The sequence below is a fragment of the Piliocolobus tephrosceles genome, chromosome 10, assembly GCF_002776525.5.
Source record: "Piliocolobus tephrosceles isolate RC106 chromosome 10, ASM277652v3, whole genome shotgun sequence".
NCBI lineage: Eukaryota > Metazoa > Chordata > Mammalia > Primates > Cercopithecidae > Piliocolobus > Piliocolobus tephrosceles.
This window is the reverse complement of record NC_045443.1, coordinates 21,581,049-21,603,680: the sequence shown is the minus strand read 5'-3', so window position 1 is coordinate 21,603,680 and position 22,632 is coordinate 21,581,049. Positions and strand designations below refer to the sequence as shown.

Sequence of the window (22,632 nt, the reverse complement as noted above, 5' to 3'; positions counted from 1 at the left end):
ACTAAAATCCTTCTGGGAAAGGTAATGAAGACTAACCAATGCTGTAGCTCAGAAACTAAGGGTTTGTCTTTTCACAATGGTGGCCTAGGACTCAATTCTTGGCCCAGGGAATGAGCGCTTTCAGATTTGATATTCTTGTGACTTTTGCCATTTGTTGATTCTCTCCTTCTCCATGACCAACTTCTGGCTTCCCTTCTTGAATTTTCGTTTCTCTGAGTTACCTTTGAAGATTCTAGATCTTGTAAAAACTGCTCACGACCTATTTGAAAATACCTCATACACTCATGGTTAAGTTACAACCTTAGTTCAGGCTTACTTATTTCACCTAGGAGATTACTATTTGCAAAGAAGTTCAAAAGCCAGAAATATTGGCTGTTTGGCCCTTGCTAAAGTCAGATAACAAGAGATATGAAGGAATTTTTTTTTAAAGGACACTATGACTAAAAGTCACCTTAATTAAAAATGGATATCCAAGTGCTCTCCCTCTCTCTTTTTCTCTCTCTCCACACACACACATATATACGTGTGTGTGTATATATATATACACACATATATACATATATGTGTATATATGTGTGTGTGTGTATATATGTGTGTGTGTGTGTATATATATATATACACACAAGGCCTTTGTGCTTTTTCTCTTCTTGGATCTTGTTTTTTGAGAATAACTTTTTGTTTATTTTTTTCTCACTTGAGTGAATTATCTCCTCAGTCTGTCTTTTTGCTACTCTTGATGCCCACATGAAAGTTACTAAGTTAATTTCTGACAGACTAGGACTCCTTGGGAAAAATGGTGGGTACCGTTTTGGGGAAAAAGCTCTGTTTTCCTCTTAGAACCCCAGGCATTGAAGGAGAACAGTACTCTCTCAAAATCAAGAGTTCTGCTCTGTTTTACATTATGTTACCTGTTGTTTTTGCCTTCCAACTGTGCCTGCTTATTAGGCCCTAGAAACTGGTTGCTTTCCTGGCCCTTTACCTCAAAGGGTTCCATGCTGAAGTCACTAATTCAATTAAGAAACTGGCTAATAAAAAATCTTACAAGTACTGAATCTTCTTCTGTCTTTTTGTGTATTTATATATGTTATGTGTGACATTTATATATAAAAGAGCTCTGATTAATTGGCTTAAAAACTAAGCACTGGCCGGGCGCTGTGGCTCAAGCCTGTAATCCCAGCACTTTGGGAGGCCGAGACGGGTGGATCACGAGGTCAGGAGATTGAGACCATCCTGGCGAACACGGTGAAACCCCGTCTCTACCAAAAAATACAAAAAACTAGCCAGGCAAGGTGGCGGGCGCCTGTAGTCCCAGCTACTGGGGAGGCTGAGGCGGGAGAATGGCGTAAACCCGGGAGGCGGAGCTTGCAGTGAACTGAGATCCGGCCACTGCCCTCCAGCCCGGGCGACAGAGCCAGATTCCCTCTCAAAAAAAACCAAACAAACAAACAAACAACAAAAAAAAACTAAGCACTTAGTCAAATATTTTGTCAGAGAAATAGATACTTTAATGCCTTTTGGTTCACATGACTTTAGTAATCTTTGGGAAATATAAACAGTTATAAAGATTATTGGCAAAATAAAAATGTCTTCAAAATTTTGACATTTGATTGCTTTAGAACCATTAGATTCTAGGTAAGGCCTGAGGGACATGTTGAGTTAACTATGCTACTTAGCTATTCTGGAAAGAGTCAGACCTTATTTGCACTTCTGTCTGGCGTCCTAGGCTCCATACCAAGGACATAATTAAAATCACTACTTATCAGGGTTTTCACCAAAAATAAAAGTTGCTGAGTTAACATTGTAACATATAATTAAGATTACTGGAGTAACAGTTTTTCATGCAAAGTATGTAAGGAGAGCAAACTGTGTTTTTGATAAAAGATTATAAGAAGGCTTAGAAATGTTGTTTTTGCCTAGTTTAGAGGGCTAAAGGAATGTCTTAAGTTAGAATACAATTAAAAGTTTGAGCAAATTGTGAAAGGTTTGTGAAAAATTAATCTTGTAAAGGAAATTCTCTGTGTAAACATTAGCTAAGTTAAAGGGGTATTATTCAGTTTTCCATAAATTGAACATTGTAATAAAAGTATGACAGGGTTTTCTTAAAGCATTGTTCTGCTGTTTAACAAATAAAAATTGTAAAGGGATATAATAAGCTTATGAGAACGTTACTATATGCTCAAACTAACTAAAGTTACATAACTTGGTTTATAGGTTTTTTTTTTTTTTTTTTTTAAAGAATTGGGTTTAACATTAATAGTACACTATGCAAAGGTGAAATTTGACTTTCTCTTCTGAACAAAATTTTTGTGTAATATTAAAAGATAATGAAAGGATTTTGTTTGCCTCTTTGGGTAAACGGCAGGAAAAAGGGAAGAGTGGAGAGGAAATAAACAGATTCAGGTGGCCTTATGCTATTTTTATTGGGTCTTGTTGTTTAGAAAGATAATTCTCTCCTATATCAATGAGTGCAGCTTTTTGTCTTTTAAAAATTTTTTTGAGTTACCACGTTGACTAAATAAATAACCTGTGATCCTATTTTGTGATACCCAGTGTTTTAAAACATTGATATTTGACAAACTTTCCAAAATTAAATTATAAGTTATGAGTATGTCTTTTTCTGACCTAATTAATTGCTTAGCTCTTAGGTTTACTAAAGTCTAAAAATGGCATATTTGTTTTATTTAGTACAAAAATCATACAGCAAGCACTGCCAAATATTAAATGGTGTTTGGTTTTCTTTGGACTCTATTTGTATAAATAAGTTATTGGTATATGTTCCAAAATAATGGGAAACTCCTAAAATTCTGATATGACTTAGTGTTATTCATAATTAAACTTGTTATGTAAAATTGAATGTCACAGAATTAACAAAATTCCTAGTGAATTGTGGTTTTAATAGTGGCTTTCTTAAGATTTTTTTATCCACAGAAAATGGTTTTGTTTTGATCCTTTTCAAAAGGCAGTTTAGAATCAGATAGAGGACTCTGACAGGTACTCTTGAATGCAAGCCCCTGATAACTTTAGAAATTGTGCTATTGGAATAGAAGAAAAAAACACAAACTTCTAGGACTCTCACAGAGAGCTGATATGTTAAACATTGCTAATTCATTTGTTTTTCAGAGTCAATAAACCTTTTCATTTTGAGTATTCACAACTTTTAGCAATTGAGTAAAGTATGCTCCTGGGAGTAAACTTTGGAGCATATTGCTTTCCCTCTAATTTCTCCAGAATTTAAAAACTATTTGTGAGTATTCTCAACTTATGGCAGTATATTTATTTGCATAAGTGCAATAAGAATATGTTTTTTCTTGTAACAGGACCTAACTGGATAAACTGGTCATTTTACCAAGGCTTTAATTGGAATAGAATACTTTCTTTGAGGAATAGAAGTTGACTTATAGATCCAATAAAAGCCCCTGGGAAAAGCTGGCCTTATATCTTGTCTATGCATTCTCTGTACAGTGTTCCTGACCTGTGATAAGAATGCCCCTTTCTTCTTGGCACATTTTATCTTGGGACCTTGAGAGGAGGAAAAATTACCCAACTCCTACAGGTATGTGATGGCACAAAATCACAGGTCAGGAACACTGTACAGAAAACCTGTAGGACATCAAGGCTTTAAAATTAGAATATAATGTTCCTTATAGAATAAAGTTTCAACATAGCCAATTTTATAAAAGAACCTATATGTCAAATAATTATTACTTTTGCTACTAACTCTGGGAAGAACTTCGTTTATATTATAGAGATTGAAAAAAGAAACAATAAAATCCCTTCTCTAAAACAAGCCCCTTCTTGCCTGGGGACTAGACTGCCTTTGCAGAACTAACAAATTAGCCAGAATATTAGAAATTATGATTTAGGAGCCATGTAGTTGAAGGCTGCAAGATTCTGACCCTACCCAAATTGCTCCTGAAGATAACATCACTATTGTAAAACCTAAGATCAGTACTTGAGACATTTTGTAGACATGCAAGAAGAAATCAGAGAAAATAAAATGATAAATATGTCGAGATGTACAAAGACTGACCCTTTAAATCTGAATGTCTTGGGATGAGCATAAATTAAAGTACACAAGAATAACATATATATTATATATCTATCTTATATATGCATATATATGCATATTAAATATATATAGCACACATATACACTATATAATGTTGTCACAATGGTCTTTGCAGTATATTAAAATTTGGGTACTATAACAGTTATTGAACAAGAAGAATGCATTAATAAATAATTAACATAAAAAATTTAAAAACTTCACTTTAGTTCTAACTAAATCTTCACTGAACAAAAAGGAACTAGGATGGCTTAAAAATAGTTTTAGGGTCTTTTTATACTCAAACCATTGTAAAGCCATCTCGAAATGTTACATGAATACTTGAAGTTGTGGTCATTGCTTTGGGGAAATTCTGAGGAGCATCTTGCCAGGTGTTCCGGAAATAAATGATGATTTCAATAAAAAATGAACACATTCTTAAAAAAAGTCATTAAGATAAATTTATGAAGTTTTCATTTGTAATTTCCTTTCATTTCTTTCTCCCATTTTGTAAGAAATTTTCTATCATTAATATTTAAATAAATTTATGAGAATGCCTATGGGGTACAATTCTGGAAAAAGCTGGATCATTTTATCCGCTGGGGATTTTAGATAGTGAATTTACACATTAAATGGAAGGAAGTCTTTTTGGTAAATTTGATCCTAGGTCTTTACTCCAGAGATATATCCTGAACTAATAAACTTCCTCCACTTTCATATAAATGATAGCATGCTCCATACACATTCTTCATGGCTCTTTTTTTTCATTTAAAAATATGTCTTGAAGAAGATTCCATATTAGTAAACAAATAATTTTTTCTTCTTTTTTCAAGACATCAGACTATTCATTTTCCTGCAGGTAGAACAATTTATTTAACTACTCCCTTATCAAGAGATATTTAAGTTGCTTCCAATATTTTGTCATCATAAACAATGTTGCCATACACATGTATGTAATCTTATATATGTGCCATTTTATCTATTTGGGAGTATAGCTATCTGTAGGATAAATTTCTAGAAGTTTGCTGCTGGTTCAAAGTTCTGTACTTTTGCCAATACAATGTCTACTTAACATTTTTGATTGTTGAAAATCTGAGTGAGTTTTAATAGCAATCCTGTCATTATCAATTAATTTGAGCATCTTTTTATATATTTAGTAGCCATCAGTGATTATTTTCTTTGGGAGATATTTGATTTTTTTAATAGAACCTACTTTTTTACAGAAATTTTAGATTTACAGAAAAACTGTATAGAAAGTATGAAGAAGTCCCATATACTCCCTGCCTCACACACACAGTTTCCCCTATCATTAATAGTTTGTATTATTTTGTATTAGCGTGGTAACTTTGTTACAATTGATGAACCAATATGAATGCATTATTATTAAGTTCATATTTTAGATTAGAGTTTGCTTTTTATGTGGTTTGTCTGTTGTATGTGTATGGATCCACAGGTTTGACAAATACACATCATGTATCCAACATTATAAAATCATACAAAATCATTTCACCACCCTTAAAATGCCCTGTGCTCCACCTACTCATCCCTGTCTTCTCCCCACTGAGCTCCAAGCAACCACTGATCTTTCATTGTCTTCATAGTTTGGCCTTTTACAAAAGGTCATATAGTTAGAATAATAAAGTCAGAAGCTTCTTTAATTTTTGTTAATTTTTTTTTCTTTTTTTGAGACAGAGTCTCGCTCTGTCAGCCAGGCTGGAGAAGAGTGGCATGATCTTGGCTTACTGCAACCTCTGCCTCCTGGGTTCAAGGGATTCTTGTGCTTTAGCCTCCCAAGTAGTTGAAATTACAGATGTGCACCACCGTGCCTGGCTAATTTTTGTATTTTTAGTGGAGACAGGGCTTTGCCATGTTGTACAAGCTGGTCTTGAAATCCTGGCCTCATGGATCCTCCCACCTCGGCCTCCCAAAGCACCTGGATTACAGGCGTGGGTCACTGCACCAGGCTCAGAAGCTTCTTTAGACTGCCTTCTTTCACTTAGCTACACGCATTTAGTTTCTTTCTTGTCTTTTTGTAAGTTGACAGGTCACTTTTTTTTAATCGTTGAATAATTTTCTATTGTATGAATGTACCCCAGTTTGGCTATCCATTCACCTACTGAAAGGCATCTTGTTTGCTTCCATTTTTTTCATATTCAAGTGCAGGTTTTTGTGGGGACATGTTTTCATCTAACTTAGGTAAATACTTAGATGCATGATTACTTAACCATATCATAAGCCCGTGTTTTCCTTTGTAAGAAATTCCAGACTGTCTTCCACCATGGCTCTACTATTTTTTACATTTTCACCAGCAATGAAAGAAAAAATGAAAGGAAATTCCTGTTGTTTTGCATCTTTGCCAGCATTGGATGTTGTTTTTGCTGATTTTTAAGAGTTCCTTATATAGTGAGGATATTTGCTTGTGTCTGTGTTACAAGTTGCAAATTATTCTCCTAATTTATATTTTCACTTTGAAATTTGCTTTTAAAAGTTTAATGATGCAGATTTTATAAATATTTTGTCCTTTTTTCTATTATACTTTTGGGCATTTGGGTCATACTTAGTTTCTGTTTCGTAGATAATTGAAAGACATTATACTATGAGTTTTAATACATGTAGTTTCACATTTCAAAGTGTACAATTTGTGAATATATGAATTTGAAATTACTTTTTTTTAAAGAGGTAAAGTATAATTGTAGCATTTTGTTTTTCCAGATGCCCCTGCAGTTATCTTCATGTCACTTATGAAATATCTCTCCCTGTGAATAGAGTAATATAGAAACATATTTTACCTTTTTTTCTTAATTGACATATGTCCAGAGTCCAAGCTAGTCATTCTGTGTTTTTCTAGAGAAGTCAGAGGCAATTGAATACACACACACACACACACACACACACATATATTTATATTTGTATATTTATCCTTATATATACTGACATGAAGAGAATTTTGGAAATAAAAAACATTCACATACAAATCCTAGCCATTTTCTATTATCTCTAATTTTTGACAAGTTGGTTATTATCCCTGAATCATAGTTTCTTCATATATAACAGAATAGAAGAAAATATCCATGTCCTATAGTTTCTATGAGTACTAAAATGAGATACCAGATTGCTTGATACCATACTGCATGCAAAGTAAGTTTTCATTAAATAGTGGCTATCACTATTAATATTATTATATAATGAAAATGAAATTCTTTAGGAATTAATATGGTCAAAGAGAAATTAATGAAATATATTTATGACAACTTACGAAAATAATGTGGAATTATATATCCTACATGACCCACGTGTGCCACAGTTGTTGGTGGACCACTTCATACATGTTTTATCAATGAGAGCCCCAAAATATATTGGAGCCAGAATTCCTCCTGTAATAGGAGAAGAGACGATGTCAGTCCAGGGAACATATTTTAAATGTAACTGCATGATATTCCACATTGATACATTTTGATTAAATAAACATTTAAAAATTTGGAGGATTTATTTATTATTTTGTTCTGCATCTACCCAATAATAAAGGTTATTTGAAATCTCAAAGACCCAAATCATGTAGTAATGTCATTGATGCCTTCTACCCACTTGTACCCTCCCTACATACATGCCTATACACTCTATTCTTGCGGTAGCAATTAACTTAAGCCTGAATGGTAAAAAGGAGAATGTTGTTAGTAAAACTGGGAAGTTATGTTGGTTAATATGGGATTTTTCTTAGGCAAAGAAACCTGAAATGGAGGAGAATTACAATTTTATGGGGAAAGGAAAAAGATCTTGGCTCAACTGCTGTAAAGGCAGACTTTTTTTTTTTTTTTTTTTTAACACTATTTAAGAGAATTTAAAAGTGAGTGCTTCATCAGAACCCCCTCCCCAGATAAGTATAGGCTGAGCTTCAGAGAGTGCTTAGCTTTTGGCAGGCTGTACTTTTTTCTGGGCTCAGATGTCTAATTCCCACTTATTGATGTCATTAGAGGTCATAGTCCAGTGATTTTCTACTAATTGATTTTGTGCATTTGTAAATACCTCCTGAAGCAGCTTAGGCTAAGTGAGGGCTTGTGGTACTAAATTTTGTTTGTGTTAGTGTTCTGATCACAATGATGCATAAGGTTTCAGTGGTCTTTTTTTTGGTTAATTTTTATTTGGAGCTCATGATTTTGCAGAATGCATGGACAGATATGCTGTTTATATAATAAATTGTTTATATAACAAGTCTCCATCTGCTTCCACTGCTGTTTTAATGAACTCTGAGATTGACTCCTGGTTCTAGGCAAAAGTAATTTGATAAAGAATTTTAGGGACATGCCAGTAGAGAACTATCCTTCAGATTGTGCAACTGAAGTATTCATAACTTTACTTTGTTCTTTTTTGTACTGTGGTGAATAATTTTCAGAATTTATTTTGTCATGGAAAAAATGACAGTGATAGATGCATCACAATTTTACTTATTCCATTTAGTTTTCATCAGTCTTAATTTTTTGAGAGTGAGAAATCTTAAAATGACAAGGGATTGAGGCCAATGTATCTGAAAAAACCTGGTACTGAGGAAATGGGTGAGAAATTTTCAGGTTTCAAAAATCACAGCCACCCTTTGAAAAATGAAAAATATATGCTAACAATTTATTTTCCCCACATAATGCCACTGATTTGAACAAATGTAATGGATTGTTTTAAGTAACAAACTTGGTCCTAATCACTACAATTTTAAAACTCATAACCTATTTTCTAAATGACTTTTTCACTATATAGACCTTCCACAATTTACATGTTTATTGCATTCAAGACAACTGTTGGAAGTTTTGTACTACATGCGTATGTTTTCCATAGGTGCATTAGGTTCCATCGTGCCACAGATTGGATACATCGAAATAGGATACGCAGAATTAGAATGGTGAAACTCATTTTTTTTCCTATTTTCTATTGCTAAAAAAAAAAATTTACTCCATTCTCTTGGTCTCATTTCTACATATCAGAAGGAGTACTAACAACCCAGGTATTACTTTAAGCTTTCGTCACCCATGTTCTAGCAGTGAGGCATCCCCATTGAATCTGAAGGTAGAAAACTGCCAGGATGTACAGAGTCTGGGAGATTAGAGACACACGAAAGGGAATGGTGAGAAGAAAACCAGTGGAATACTATAGCATCTCATCTCCTCTGTTTTATTTCCTGTATATTTCTTCTTTTTAACTTTGAGGATGTGTGACTTTATCATCAAATATGCTTCTTAGACAATTTCTTCATTGTAATTTGGCCATAGCCTGGCCAGATTTCCATGCTTCCCAAGCTAGCTTTAGGCCTTGCCTAAATCATGCCTCAGTTTAGAAGTTAGGCCCTTCACTCTGCCTACCGGGAGGAAATATTCTTATTTTTCTGAAAAAAAGAAAAATTTGGAGGACCATCTACCTTTGTGTTTGAAAGAGTGTAATATAAATACAATAATTCCTTAGTCTTAACAGATTAACTTTACGTATAATTAACAATTGAATTCTCTTTTAGGTCACTCAATTTTACTCTGTCTCTTATTGTTTTTATTTATCACAAAATAGAAACGATACTAATTTTATTTACTATCACAATTAAAGATTCATTACATTCAGTCTTCAAGCCTTGACATTTATATTTATAACTTAAATTTAATATGTGTGTGTGTGTATATATATATATATACATTTTCCATCATACCTAGCGCTCGTATAACCATTGAGTGGAAACCCAGTGCAAGTGATTTCAATTCAGGTTGAACAATTCTGAAACAAGATAAAGGCAAAGAAACATTAAATATCATTAAAACATGAAAATGAAACAACATTAAAGCCTTCTCCTGTGTTGTTGTTCTTCATGATAGAATTAAGCTCTCAGTTGAATGGCGCCATTATATAAAGTTATATTTTAATTGTTTTAAAAGGCAAACACTTCAGCAATAATAACAATTATTACCTTATTTATTCAATGCATCATGATTTCAAGATGGCTTTTCTATCTCTTCATTCAGGTTACTCAAAGGACTTTCAATGCATAATATCTGAACTAGTATCTCTTACCTATTTTCTCATTTTTTTCTATTTTCTTAATTCCGATTTATTTATCTTTCTAGTGCTTCACACTTACTTTGTATATTTACTCACTTATTTGCTTATTGTTTTTTCTGCTATGTACATTCATTCCTTCATTCCCCACCCACACTAAAAACTAATAAAGTTCTATCACTTTTATTCACAGTGGCACCCTCAGTGCATACAACTGTGCCTGACACACAAAATGAATACACATTGAATAAATGGATGTCCTTCTGCCCACTTAATCAAGTTTAAAAAATAGCTTTACAGTCTAAGCATTAGAAAATTATTAACAAATTGAAATTTATATTTTTGTTCTGTAGTCATATTCACAAAATGCTTCTTTCAATAAAATCAAAGGCTAGCGAGAGTTAAATATTTTTGACAAGTTGTAATGCTGATTTAATCAGTTTCTGAAATAGATATGATATTGTTATCATCAATGATAGAACAGTGTTTTTTAAAACTCATGAGTTTAAAATAAAAAGCTAAAACCTATTGATATGCAAACTATTGTTGAATTTTAAAGTATTTTTAGTATGTTAATGAGTTTAATTGGGCAAATATGAAAGACTTCTTTTGAGTAGACAACATTTTATATTGAGATGGAGCTATATCTGTGTAATATTTAGTATAAATAATTTGATAAGATTTGCAGAGTCAAAATTAAACAACTGTAAATTCAAATTACAAGTTGATATTAATGATAACAAATGTTAAAATGTTTTTCCTTCTTTCATCTCTACTATGTCATGCTGTTTGCTGACAGTGAACTTGTGATCAACTATGTAGGTTTTAAAAGTACAATTGAATATTAACCCAGATCACTATACTTACACACGTATATTTTTAAGATCTAAGACCAATTATTTACATGTTATCAGTTTTAGGTGATTGAATCAACTTGGCCAGTAGGACATGCATTACCTGCACCCTGCCTAACTCTCCAATCTTATCATGTGTCACAACCTCTCATTCAGTATGTTTCAATCTGCCAGCTTCTTTCCATTTCTCAAACACATCAGCTCTTTCCTGTGTTAAGGCGTCAGCACCCAGACCTTCTCCCGGAAACCCTTTGATTTGGCTTTTTCTTTAGACCTTTAGAATAAATGTTACTTATTTTGAGATGTACTCTGATTCCTCTTCTTCACAGCTGTCCCCCCCCACCCAATCCTAAATTAACTTTCCCTTTTGAATCTTTCTTTTTAGGGAAATCTTTTTCCTGATGAGGACTCAGAACAATTTATAAATATGTTTTGATTTTAAGATTATTTATCTCACACAAGTCTTTCCTGTAATTTTGAAAGTTGTACGACAACAAGTATCTTATTGGCTTCATTTACCATGTAATATTCATCAAGCATTGTATCTTTTCTAATGAACCAAGAAAGGAATGAATTCTTCTGTGGATTTTCTTATTTTTCTACAAGGATATTATAAAAGTCATGCTGTGTGTGGATTAAAAGCTTTGGAATGTTATTATCAAATGACGCATATTTTCTATCTAGTTTTCAAATGCTTTATTTTAGTGAAATCAATAGATTTACCCTGACAGACCCATTAGGATGCAAGGCAACTCAAAATTCAAAAGGTTCTTTTAGAATTCTAGGGAGATTCTTTTACAACTGAGGCAATTGCCGGTCTATGTCATCAGCTTCTTAGTAAGAGAAGAAAGTATGGAATCTGGACTTCTTAATGGAAAAATTAGAGGCAAAATTATTAATTATGGCTTTGAGAGTTCATAGTAATTTTAATAAAATGAATTCTCAGAAAATTAAAATTTGACAAAATATGAATTTGAATCCCAGTATTTTATGTAAAAATATGCATATCATTAGGTCATTAGGTGTGTTTATAGTCTCATGCATATGAAAATGTTTTTAAAAGTCATACTTACTTAAGCATCAGCATGAAATATGAGGTGCCTCCAAGTGCAGAGAAAAATAAATTCAAGACTTGTATTGCAACAAAAAAGTAAAATTTCATTATACAAGCATCACTTCTTGGGCATTCACCCAAATGGGCTGAGTAATTTCTGTTCTGGAGACCAGTTACTTCCAAACAACTACAGTTATGAAACACCTGAAATGTTGTGTATAAAATATGACATAAGAAATTTGGAAGACACAATAGTGCTGCAAATACATTGCATTATATGAAGTCTCACTTGTTCAAACTAATATATTTACAGTTTATGAAGATTCTAAAAATACAGTTGCTTAACAGATAAAATGTAAAATAGTTTTCTGGATTTCTTTCTATATAAGAAAATGTAATTCATGATTGACATTTAGTTCATTCTTAATTTTAAAATTAAGAAACAAAGAAGTTAGTGTTTAGAACTCTGTGTATAATATTCTTATCTCTGAGATTCTCTTTAGTAATTATTTTCCATTCCCTTTTACTCTCTGCAGAACAGAGATTGTCTTTTGGACAATTTCTTAGTTTCAGAGACATGCCCTGAAGAGGAATTACCCAAAGAATTCAGATAATATAGCAGTTTGGGAGGAATCAAAATTAAACTGGAATCACCCATGAAAATGGCACTGAGTTCAGGAGAAATAGAGGCAGGTAGAGATGCTAAAATTTTAATTTAGCAGCATAAACAAAATCCAAGGACATAATGACAGATGATATTATTACCAGAGACATTAAACACAACAGAATGCCCCACTAGTGTTTAGAGCACAGAAGTGGAAAATGTAGAAACAAGTGATTTCAGATTTTTAATCAGTTGGACAGTTTATGTAGATAGGTGGCTTTAATAAATTCTGTTCTAAATCTAGGCAAAAGTTTAAGGGAAGCTCACCTTGAATCTATTAATACTAAACACCAATTATTGAAGGAAGAATTGTAGAAGAATTTAAATCTATACAAGTACAGTTCTGCCAAACTTACAGTTCTTACTATTTTTTTTTCACTAGGAATAATATAGAAGAATTTTTTATGGAACAAGTGTAGTGGTCAATAAAACTAAGCTTTGGTACAAAGAACACTGTTTTAAGACGTGATGGTTCATTACCGAGGATTTAGTAAAAAATAAATAAATAAATAAATAATACAAACTTTGCAGTAGCCCCCAAATGGCATAGTCATTGACAGTACAATGTAGATTATGTCTTGTGGTAGATAGAGTTCTTTTCAGGGTCCTAATATTATGTCACTTTCAGGCCTTCACTAGTGTGCAAAGAGGGACCATGTATTAATTGGGTCATTCTTATTCTCCTGGAAACACACAACCATCCAAGACTGAATGAAGAAGTAATTGAAACCCTGAACACCAATATGGAGTTCCAGATTTGAATTAGTACTGAAAAAACCTGCCTATCAATAAAAGCCCTGGACCAAATGCATTCATAGCCAAATTCTACTGGAAATACAAAAAAAGAGCGAGTACCCACTGTACTGAAATTATTCTGAAAAACTGAGGAAGAAGGATTCTTTCTTAACTCATTTGTTTGAAGCCAGAATCATCCTGGTACCAAAATCTAGCAAGACACAACAACAACAAACCAACAGGCCAATATCCCTGATGAACATAGATGCAAAATTCCTCAACAAAACACTAGCAAACTGAATCCAGCAGCACATCAAAAAGTTAATTCATCATGACCAAGTAGGTTTTATTTTTGAGATGTAAGGATGGTTCAGCATATACAAATCAATAAATGTGATTCACTACATACATTGAATTTAGAATAAACAGTATATGAGCATTTCAACAGATGTAGAAAGAGCTTTCAGTAAAATCCACCATCCCTTTATGATAAAGTTCTTCAACAGACTGGGCATTGAAGGAGCATAGCTCAAAATAATAAGAACCATTATGATAAAACCACAGCCAACATCATATAAAATGGGCAAAAGCTGGAAGCATTCTTCTTAAGAACAGGAACAAAGCATGAATGCCCATTCTCACCACTCTTATTCAACATAGTACTGGAAATCCTAGACAGATCAATCAGGAAAGAGAGAGAAGTAAAACATGAAAAATAGGAAATGAACTCATATTATCTCTCTGCACTGTGATATGATTCTATATCTCAAAAACCTTAAAGACTCTGCCAAAAGTCTCCTAGAACTGATAACATACTTTAATAAAGTTTCAGAATACAAAAACAATGGACAAAACTTAGTAGCATTTATATACACCAATAACAGTTAAACTGATACCCAAATCAAGAATGCAATTCCATTTGGAATAACCACAATAAATTAAATACCTAGGAATACATTTAAACCAAGGAAGTAAAAGATCTCTACTAGGATAAATACAAACCCCAATGAAATAAATTATAGGTGACACCAACAAGTGGAACAATATTCTATTCTCATGGTTTGGTAGAAAAATTACCATTAAACTGTCTATACTGCCCAAAGCAATCCACAGGTTCAATAGTATTCTTATCAAACAACCAGCATCATTTTTCATTGAATTAGAATAAAACTATTGCAAAATTCAATACGAGAAAAGAGACTGAGTAGTCAAAGCAATCTTAAGCATAAGGAGCAAAGTGAGAGTCATTCCATTACCTGATATCAAACTATACTAAAAGGCCATAGTAACCAAACAGCATAGTACTGGTTCAAAAACAGGCACATAGACTAAAAGAACAGAATAGAGAACCCAGAAACAAAGTTGCACACCTAAAACCTGTCACACACCTGATCTTCAATGAAGCTAGCCAAAAAAAAAAAAAAAAAAAGAAAAAAAATGCAATGGGGAAAGTACTCATTATTCATTAAATGGTGCTGGAATAACTGGCTAACTGTATGCAGAAAAACGAAACTGGACCCCTTCTTTTCATAAAAAAAAATTTACTCAAGATGTACTACAAACTAAAATGTAAAACTTAAAACTATAAAAGCCATTTAAGAAAACCTAGAAAATATTCTGGACATCGGCCTTGGCAAAAAATTTGTGACTAAGTTCTCAAAAGCAATTGCAACACACACAAAATTGATAAGTGGGATATAATTAAACTAATGAGCTTCTGCACAACAAAAGAAATAATCAACAGAGTGAACAGACAACCTATGGAACGGGAGAAAACCTTTGCAAATCATGCATCTAACACAGGACTAATATCCAGAATCTATAAGAAACTTGAACAATTCAACAAGCAAAAACAATAAGAAATTAAAAAGTAGACAAAGGACATGAACAGACACTTCTCAAAGGAAGACATACAAGCAGCCAACAAACACATGAAACTGTTTAACATAACTAATCATCAGAAAAATGCAAGTCAAAATCCCAAGGAGATACCATCTCACACCAGTCAGAATGGCGTTATTAAAACGTTAAAAAAAGATTCTGGCAAGGCTGCAGAAAAAAAGAGAATGCTTATCCTATGTTGGTAGGAGTGTAAATTAGTTCAGTCACTGTGTAAAGTAGTTTTGAGATTTCTCAAAGAACTTAAACAGAACTACCATTCAACTCAGCAATCCCACTACTGGGTATATACCCAAAGGAAAATAAATTCTTCTACCAAAAACACATCTACTTATATACTTATATAATCATCACAGCATTATTCACAATAGCAAAGACATGGTCTCAACCTGGGTGCCCATCAACAGTGAATTGAATAAAGAAATGTGGTATATATAGACAATGGAATACTACATGGCCACAAAAACGAATGAAATAATGTCCCTTGCAGCAGCCTGGATGCAGTTGGAGGTCATTAACTTAAGTGAATTAACATAGGAACAGAAAACCAGATGCCACATGTTCTCACTTACAAGTGGAAGTTAATCACTGGGTACACACGAATATAAAGACAGGAAAAATACATATTACAGACTACTAGACTGGACAGAGAAAAAGAGGAGCAAGTACTAAAAAACTACTTATTGGGTATTATGCTCCCTTCCTGGGGATGGGAACAATTGTACCCTAAACCTCGGCTTATCACAAGATACCCATGTAATACATCTTCATTTGGACCCCCTTTACCTAGAATAAGAGTTGAATTATTTTTTAAAAAATAGCAAAGTAAAAATAAATAGCAAAGGAAAAGGAAACAACTGAACAACAGAGCCATTATTGCCATGACTGAGGTGTGAGCTTTTATGTATAGTCTTTGGGCCATATTTGTGCAAGTTTATTAAAGTTGCACTTAAATATTTTCAAAAAGTCCAGGATGCTTTATTCTTTAAAGTTCTACCTGCCCTTACATATTACAATCGATAGATCTGTGGGCAAGAGTAGATGGAGAATGTTTAAAAATCAAACACAGAAGGATGTGGCCGAGAGCAATAATTGTAGCTGACTGTTTCACTAATGTTGGTAATAGTAAAAGTTCCTAGGAAAACATTACACGACTTTGTGAGATGTTGAGTGGAAAACACCATAACCCATTCCCAATGATAGGGAGCTACCCAGGAGATTAGAGAAAAACCATAGCTCACATGGAAAGAAAAGTTTTGCGAGAAGAAAGAAATGACATTTCTGTGGGATATATTGGCAATAGGTGAGCAGGATACTACATTATCTTGGGTAGAAGTGCCAGTTTTGGAAAAATCAAAATAGAAAATCAAGAATAGGGCAGTTAAGTGAGCATGAAGCCTTGATTAATTTCTTAGAAAGTAAAAAGGGTAGTGATCCCAGAGCTAAACAGATCAGAATCTGAATATAACATTGCATATTGATTTTTGTCTTAGTAAGATAGGAAGTGCTAACAATGGGTCAACTCAGGACATTTGCCTGAATTCTGAGGGATAAAGTAATGAAAATTATAGGCTTCAGTCAAATTAGGTGCTTTTTAGATATTCTAAATGTATTCAAATTCTAAAAGGTCATAGTCTTATAATCTCAAAGGAAAAAAGTGGGGTGATCTCTAATTAGAATTCAAGTAACAGAAAAACCTGATTTTGCCCTAAACAGACTTTTATATAAAACTTTGTTTATACAACATCACACCCATCACAGTAACAGATAATATTGGAAACTTTCTCTTTTATCTTTTAAATGGAGTCCTTACAGTTTACAGTTACAGAAAGATTTGGTAAAAAATTGTTCAATCTAATCCTTGCTTTTGAATAAGGAGAGGAAAGTAAAAACTAATACTCACTATAGACTTTTTATTGCCACTTGAAGATTTGCAACCCGCTAGACAAGGTGAGATGTAAGTTATTCCATTGTTTCCACAGACTGGTTCCCATTGACTTTCATCACAATTGCAGTCTGAGTTGCAATAAGAAAGTGGTACATCTCTTTGAGATGTCACTGGATTATTTCTGGAAATATATGATAGACATATATCAAAAAGAGAGAGTGAGAGAAGAAACAGACAAAGAAGGGGAGGAGAAGGAAAAAGTGGAAGCAGAGAAAGAGGGAAAAGAAAAAGAGAAGATAAAGAATTTTTCTTTATATGAAGAAATTTGCTTTGATGATATGAAATGGCAAAGTTTGTTTTAATGCTTATTTATTTTATGCTCTCCATCTTTGCCAAGACATGACTTGTGACTTACAGAAAGCAAAATGTAAAAATAAACCAAAGATATTAAGTAAGACTTAGACAAGAAGTTGTTATAATTCTATCAAGAAATTTCACATTAGATAAGTTACGTCTTTTTTCTGAGACTGAGTTTCTCTTCAGTAAGGTGATGACATTAGACTGACATTCCTCTAAGCTCACTGTAAAGTCTTGTGAGTCTATGAATGCTATTTAACTAGGTTGAATTTAAAAATCTCTACTGTAATGTGTAAGAAAAAAATCAGACATGCTTAAAGCAGAGCCTCTACAAAATGAAAAATCAAGAATAATAGAAAAAGGCTAGAAAAACTGGGTATATTTTTGAAATAAAACTATAGTACCCTGTATACTGATTTCCTTTATAAAATGGTTATAAATTATAAAATATGATTATACCATAGCTAAAATTATAAAATATATTTTTGTATAATTCATTTCTGCTTAAACATTCAAAATTTTTCTTTCAAATGTTTGATAATAATTGAGGATTGATGTGTTTTCTTTGAATGAGCACATAATTTAAAAGAAAAACTAAGATTTATACTTCAGAAATTACATTATCAATAATTTTATTAAAAAGCATATTCTGCTTGAGGAAATACTACTTGGAGTGGTTAAGCAGAATGGTTTATGACTACTATAATCAGAACGTTTGCAATCCCCAAATTCATAGATTGAAAACTAATCTCATATATGAAGACTTTATGAAGTCAGGCCTCTAGCAAGTGATAAGGTCATAAGGATGAGTACTCATGAATGGAATTATTGACCCTTTGCCTGTTCCATCCACCATGCCTCGACACAATGAGAAGGTACCATCTATGAATTAAGAAATGGGCCCTCCCCAGACACCAAATCTGCCATCACCTTGGTCTTACATGTTCCAGCCTTTAGAATCTTGAAAAATTCTGTGTATTAATAAGCTACCTGGAATTTTGCAGCCTAAAAGGACTAAGACGATGACCCAGTCCAGATATTGCAATCAGTCACATCTGTGTTTATATTAGTTCTGGTACTTCTTTCTAAAATCAGTTTTGCCATTTGTAAGTCATAGATAATAATGTCAACCTCACAGGGTTTTTTTTTTTTGGAAGAAAAAATTGGTTCTCAGAAGTCCTTCACACTCTTATAAAAGATTGAGGGCCTGTTCCAAAGGAATTTTGTTAAATTGAGTTGATCTCTTGACATGTACTATATTATAAAGTAATACTAAGAAAATTTTAATACACAAAAGTACATAAGCACACACATTGTTAGCAGTCAGATTGATGAATTAATAACATACCTTGGAGCATTAGAAAATATCACTATACTGCCAGGAGAGCATGAGAATAAAAAGGCAAATAATATCTTAGTATTATTACAAAAATAGTTTTGAACTTGTGCACTATATTCAGGAGATTATTAGAAAACTGCATAGGATTCTTGCCCTTGATTTGAGGTGGAGACTGTTGCACTAAAAATACTTTGCTATACATGGTATTCATGGAAAAGTAAAGATTCTTCAATGTCTAATATGCAATTATATATAGAATATTTCTTAATGCTACTTCCAATGTAGATAATATCAGAAAAAACAATATTAGCTTGCAAAAAAGAAAATTTGGTACAACATTAAAAGTGTTGTTTTGTAAAGGCAGTTGTTAAACATCAATATGAACTGTAGATAAAAGTTGTTTAGTCACTTTTGGATAATGTCATTTATGTGACTCTTGCGATCCATCCAAGATTACAGTGATGTAGACTCAGAGTTTTAGACTTAAAAAAACCTAAATTTGAATTAGAATCTTGAACAATGCTAGCTGTGTAATCCATGTATTTCTCTAAGCCTTACTTTTCCCATTCATAAAATAAGGATAAAAGTACTCTCTACTAATTGTAAGTACCACATAAATAATAGTTATTATTATTACAACCTATGTTGCTTTTAACGAATAAAATAATGTGTTTGAGGTCTTAAGAAACAGATATTTAAAAAATTTTTAAACTGAAATTTCTCTTAACTTAAAGAAAGTTTAGTTAAAATTGTTTTCTGCCTTGTATTATACAGAGATTCTTAATTAGATGGTTAACATATTATGCAATTGATATAGTGATATATACAAACCCATCATAGGTCATGGTTAGGCCGGCAACTGATTTATTTTCACAGAGTATGAAAAAATATAATAGGTAAAATAACAATGACATGAGAGCAGTAAAAAATGAGAATTTGGCAATTCCAACTGTGTTCAACTTGAATTTTTTAATGATATATCCTCCTAAAAACATTCCACTTGCAAAAATAGGTAGGGTTACGATTCCTAGAAAAAAAAAGAAAAAAAGTTGTAATAATATATAGGTTTTCTGATATGTCTTTATAGATGAAACACGGTGTATGTCAATCATATTTATTCAATATTATTGCTTCTTTTTAAAATTTCACTTTAAGTTCTGAGATACATGTGCAGAACGTGCATGTTTGTTACATACACATACATGTGCCATTGTGGTTTGCCGCACCTATCAACTTGTCATCTAGGTTTTAACCCCTGGATGCATTAGGTATTTTGTTCTAATGCTCTTCCTCCCCTTGCCCCCTACCCCGCAACAGGCCTGGTGTGTGATGTTTCCCTCCCTGTGTCCATGTGTTCTCATTGTTCACCTCCCACTTGTGAGTGAGAACATGCAGTGTTTGGTTTTCTGTTCCTGTGTTAGTTTGCTGAGAATGATGGTTTCCAGCTTCATCCATGCCCCGCAAAGGACATAAACTCTTTATTTTTTATGGCTGCATAGTATTCCATGGTGTATATGTGCCACATTTTCTTTATCCAGTCTATCATTGGTGGTCCTTTGGGTTGGTTCCAAGTCTTTGCTATTGTAAATAGTGCTGCAATAAACATATGTATGTATGTGCCTTTATAGTAGAATGCCAATCTTATTACTTTTTAAAAAGAAGAATGACAGAGCTGGACGGTGGTAGGGGATCCATGTAATTTGTTCCTGCCAATGATGACAGTTTGGTTCCCTCAATAGCAAAAGGCAGTGGCTAAGGATATTTGTTTGTTGGAGCAGATAATTTCTATGAGGCAATTTTGTTTTTCTGGAAGTCAACAACAACAAAACACCATCTTTCTGCTTATGGAAATTCATCTAAAGCCTTTTACCTCTCTCACATAGAGTTCTAGCCCTCAATAATTCACACTAAATCTGCCCAGAGCTTAACAATAGAATAATTAATATATCTTTGTCATTTATTAAGAAACATATAGAACCTGATTTGACAAACAGGTCTACACACAGGATTAATAATGTTTAATCCCTCCTGTAACTTTTCCATATCATTGTCTAGTAAGAGTTATTGAAGATGAAGTCTTCTCTAGGAAAAAGCTCAGGCTAGGTTACTGGGAGTCAAAACATTATCTTTAGATTTTAAGATCTACGAAGAGATCAATAAAGAGATTATCTGGAAGCTTGGTCTCCTGCTTCAGTACATTCGTTTTCTTGTTTACATATGACCTAGTTACATACCACATGATAAGTTGTTTAATTCATCATATATTTATTGAATTTCTATAATGTGTCTACAATACTAATACTAGAGTTGTGGGAAGAATAATACAAGGAAACTTTCCTTAATAAGCACATCTAAATATGCCATTGAAAATAGATATTGTAGCAAAAAATACTCTGTAAAATATGATATTTGTTTTGAATTATGCATATTTTGATGTATTTAAATTGATACTCTGTTTGGAACTATTAGTGTTATATTTTTGTAAGTAACTGAGTCTTGATTTCAAAGTCCATAAATTATAGAATTATAATGATTATAATTACAAAAGGGTTTGTCTCAAGATCTCAGCACTAAATTATAAGTTCCAATTATACAGATATTACCTCTAAATTTTCCATTTATTTGCAACATTTTCTTCAGGAACTCATCTAAATTAAGATACAACTTCAAATACAGAGCAATAATGACATCACAAGTTTCATATGTTTAATAGCATTTGAGAAAGAATACAAGAAAATTGTACTTATTTTGTATTACTAAAATACAAAGTCACTTTTACAATAAAATGTCACTTGGAATACAGTACTTAGTAGTATTTCACTTATTAAGCACACAAGTAAAAAATATGTCTTACCCAATAAGACGTTAGCCTTAGATGAAGGCTGACCATACTGTTGCTCTACATATTTGAAGAGATAAGTAAAACCACCAATATAGCTGCTTATTTGTAACACCGTCAAAAGCACAAATACAACATACAGGGGATTAGTAAGGATGCTTTTAAAAGACCGGAAAAAACCTATAAAATTGTAAAAATAAAGAAAATATTTGAATGTAACTTAGACATATATTTATACCTAAAACTTGTGAACGTAATTCATGTAAGATTTACAATTCTATAAACACATAACGCAAAGAATGAGAATAGCCTGCAATACCACATAATGCAAAGAGTGAGAATAGTCTGCAATACCACAGGCTGTTCACAGTTTTTAAATGTATCCTTTCAAAATTTTCCATACGAATATTAATATTTATGAGTTTATTTTACCCTCAAATAGGGTTGTACATAAGTGCTGGTTTGTAACTTGCTTTCTTCACTTAATATTTGGTTATCCTGGGTACTTTACAATACTATTGCAAACATATTAATTCACTTACTCATTCATTCAACAAATGTTAGGTTTTCAACTGGGTACCAGACAATATGCTAATTGTTCAAAAAACAAACTTGAAGGCCAGGCACAGTGGCTCACTCCTGTAATCCTAGCACTTTGGGAGGCCGAGGCGGATGTATCACCTGGGGCCAGGAGTTCAAGACCAGCCTGGCCAACATGGTGAAACCCCATCTCTACTAAAAATACAAATTTTAGCCATCATGATGGCACACACCTGTAATCTCAGCTACTCGGGAGGCTGAGGCAGGAGAATCGCTTGAACTCTAGAGGCAAAGGTTGCAGTGAGCTGAGATGGTGATACTACACCCTAGCCTAGGCAACAGAGCAAGACTCCATCTCAAACAAACAAACAAACAAAAACCAAAAACAAACAAA

The 22,632-nt window shown here is 33.0% G+C and overlaps 1 protein-coding gene across 1 annotated transcript in view; it reads right to left on the bottom strand.

Annotated features, from left to right (window-relative positions):
• SLCO1B1 (solute carrier organic anion transporter family member 1B1) overlaps positions 1-22,632 on the bottom strand; it is an 84,989-nt gene that overhangs the window by 9,549 nt on the left and 52,808 nt on the right. Inside the window, exons 9-14 of the mRNA XM_023208936.1 lie at positions 21,714-21,878; positions 19,691-19,886; positions 17,179-17,344; positions 11,997-12,181; positions 9,726-9,790; positions 7,302-7,419 (exon numbers count right to left, since the gene is read on the bottom strand). Of these exons, the coding sequence (XP_023064704.1) occupies positions 7,302-7,419; positions 9,726-9,790; positions 11,997-12,181; positions 17,179-17,344; positions 19,691-19,886; positions 21,714-21,878 (895 nt within the window). The remainder of the gene's footprint in view (positions 1-7,301; positions 7,420-9,725; positions 9,791-11,996; positions 12,182-17,178; positions 17,345-19,690; positions 19,887-21,713; positions 21,879-22,632) is intronic.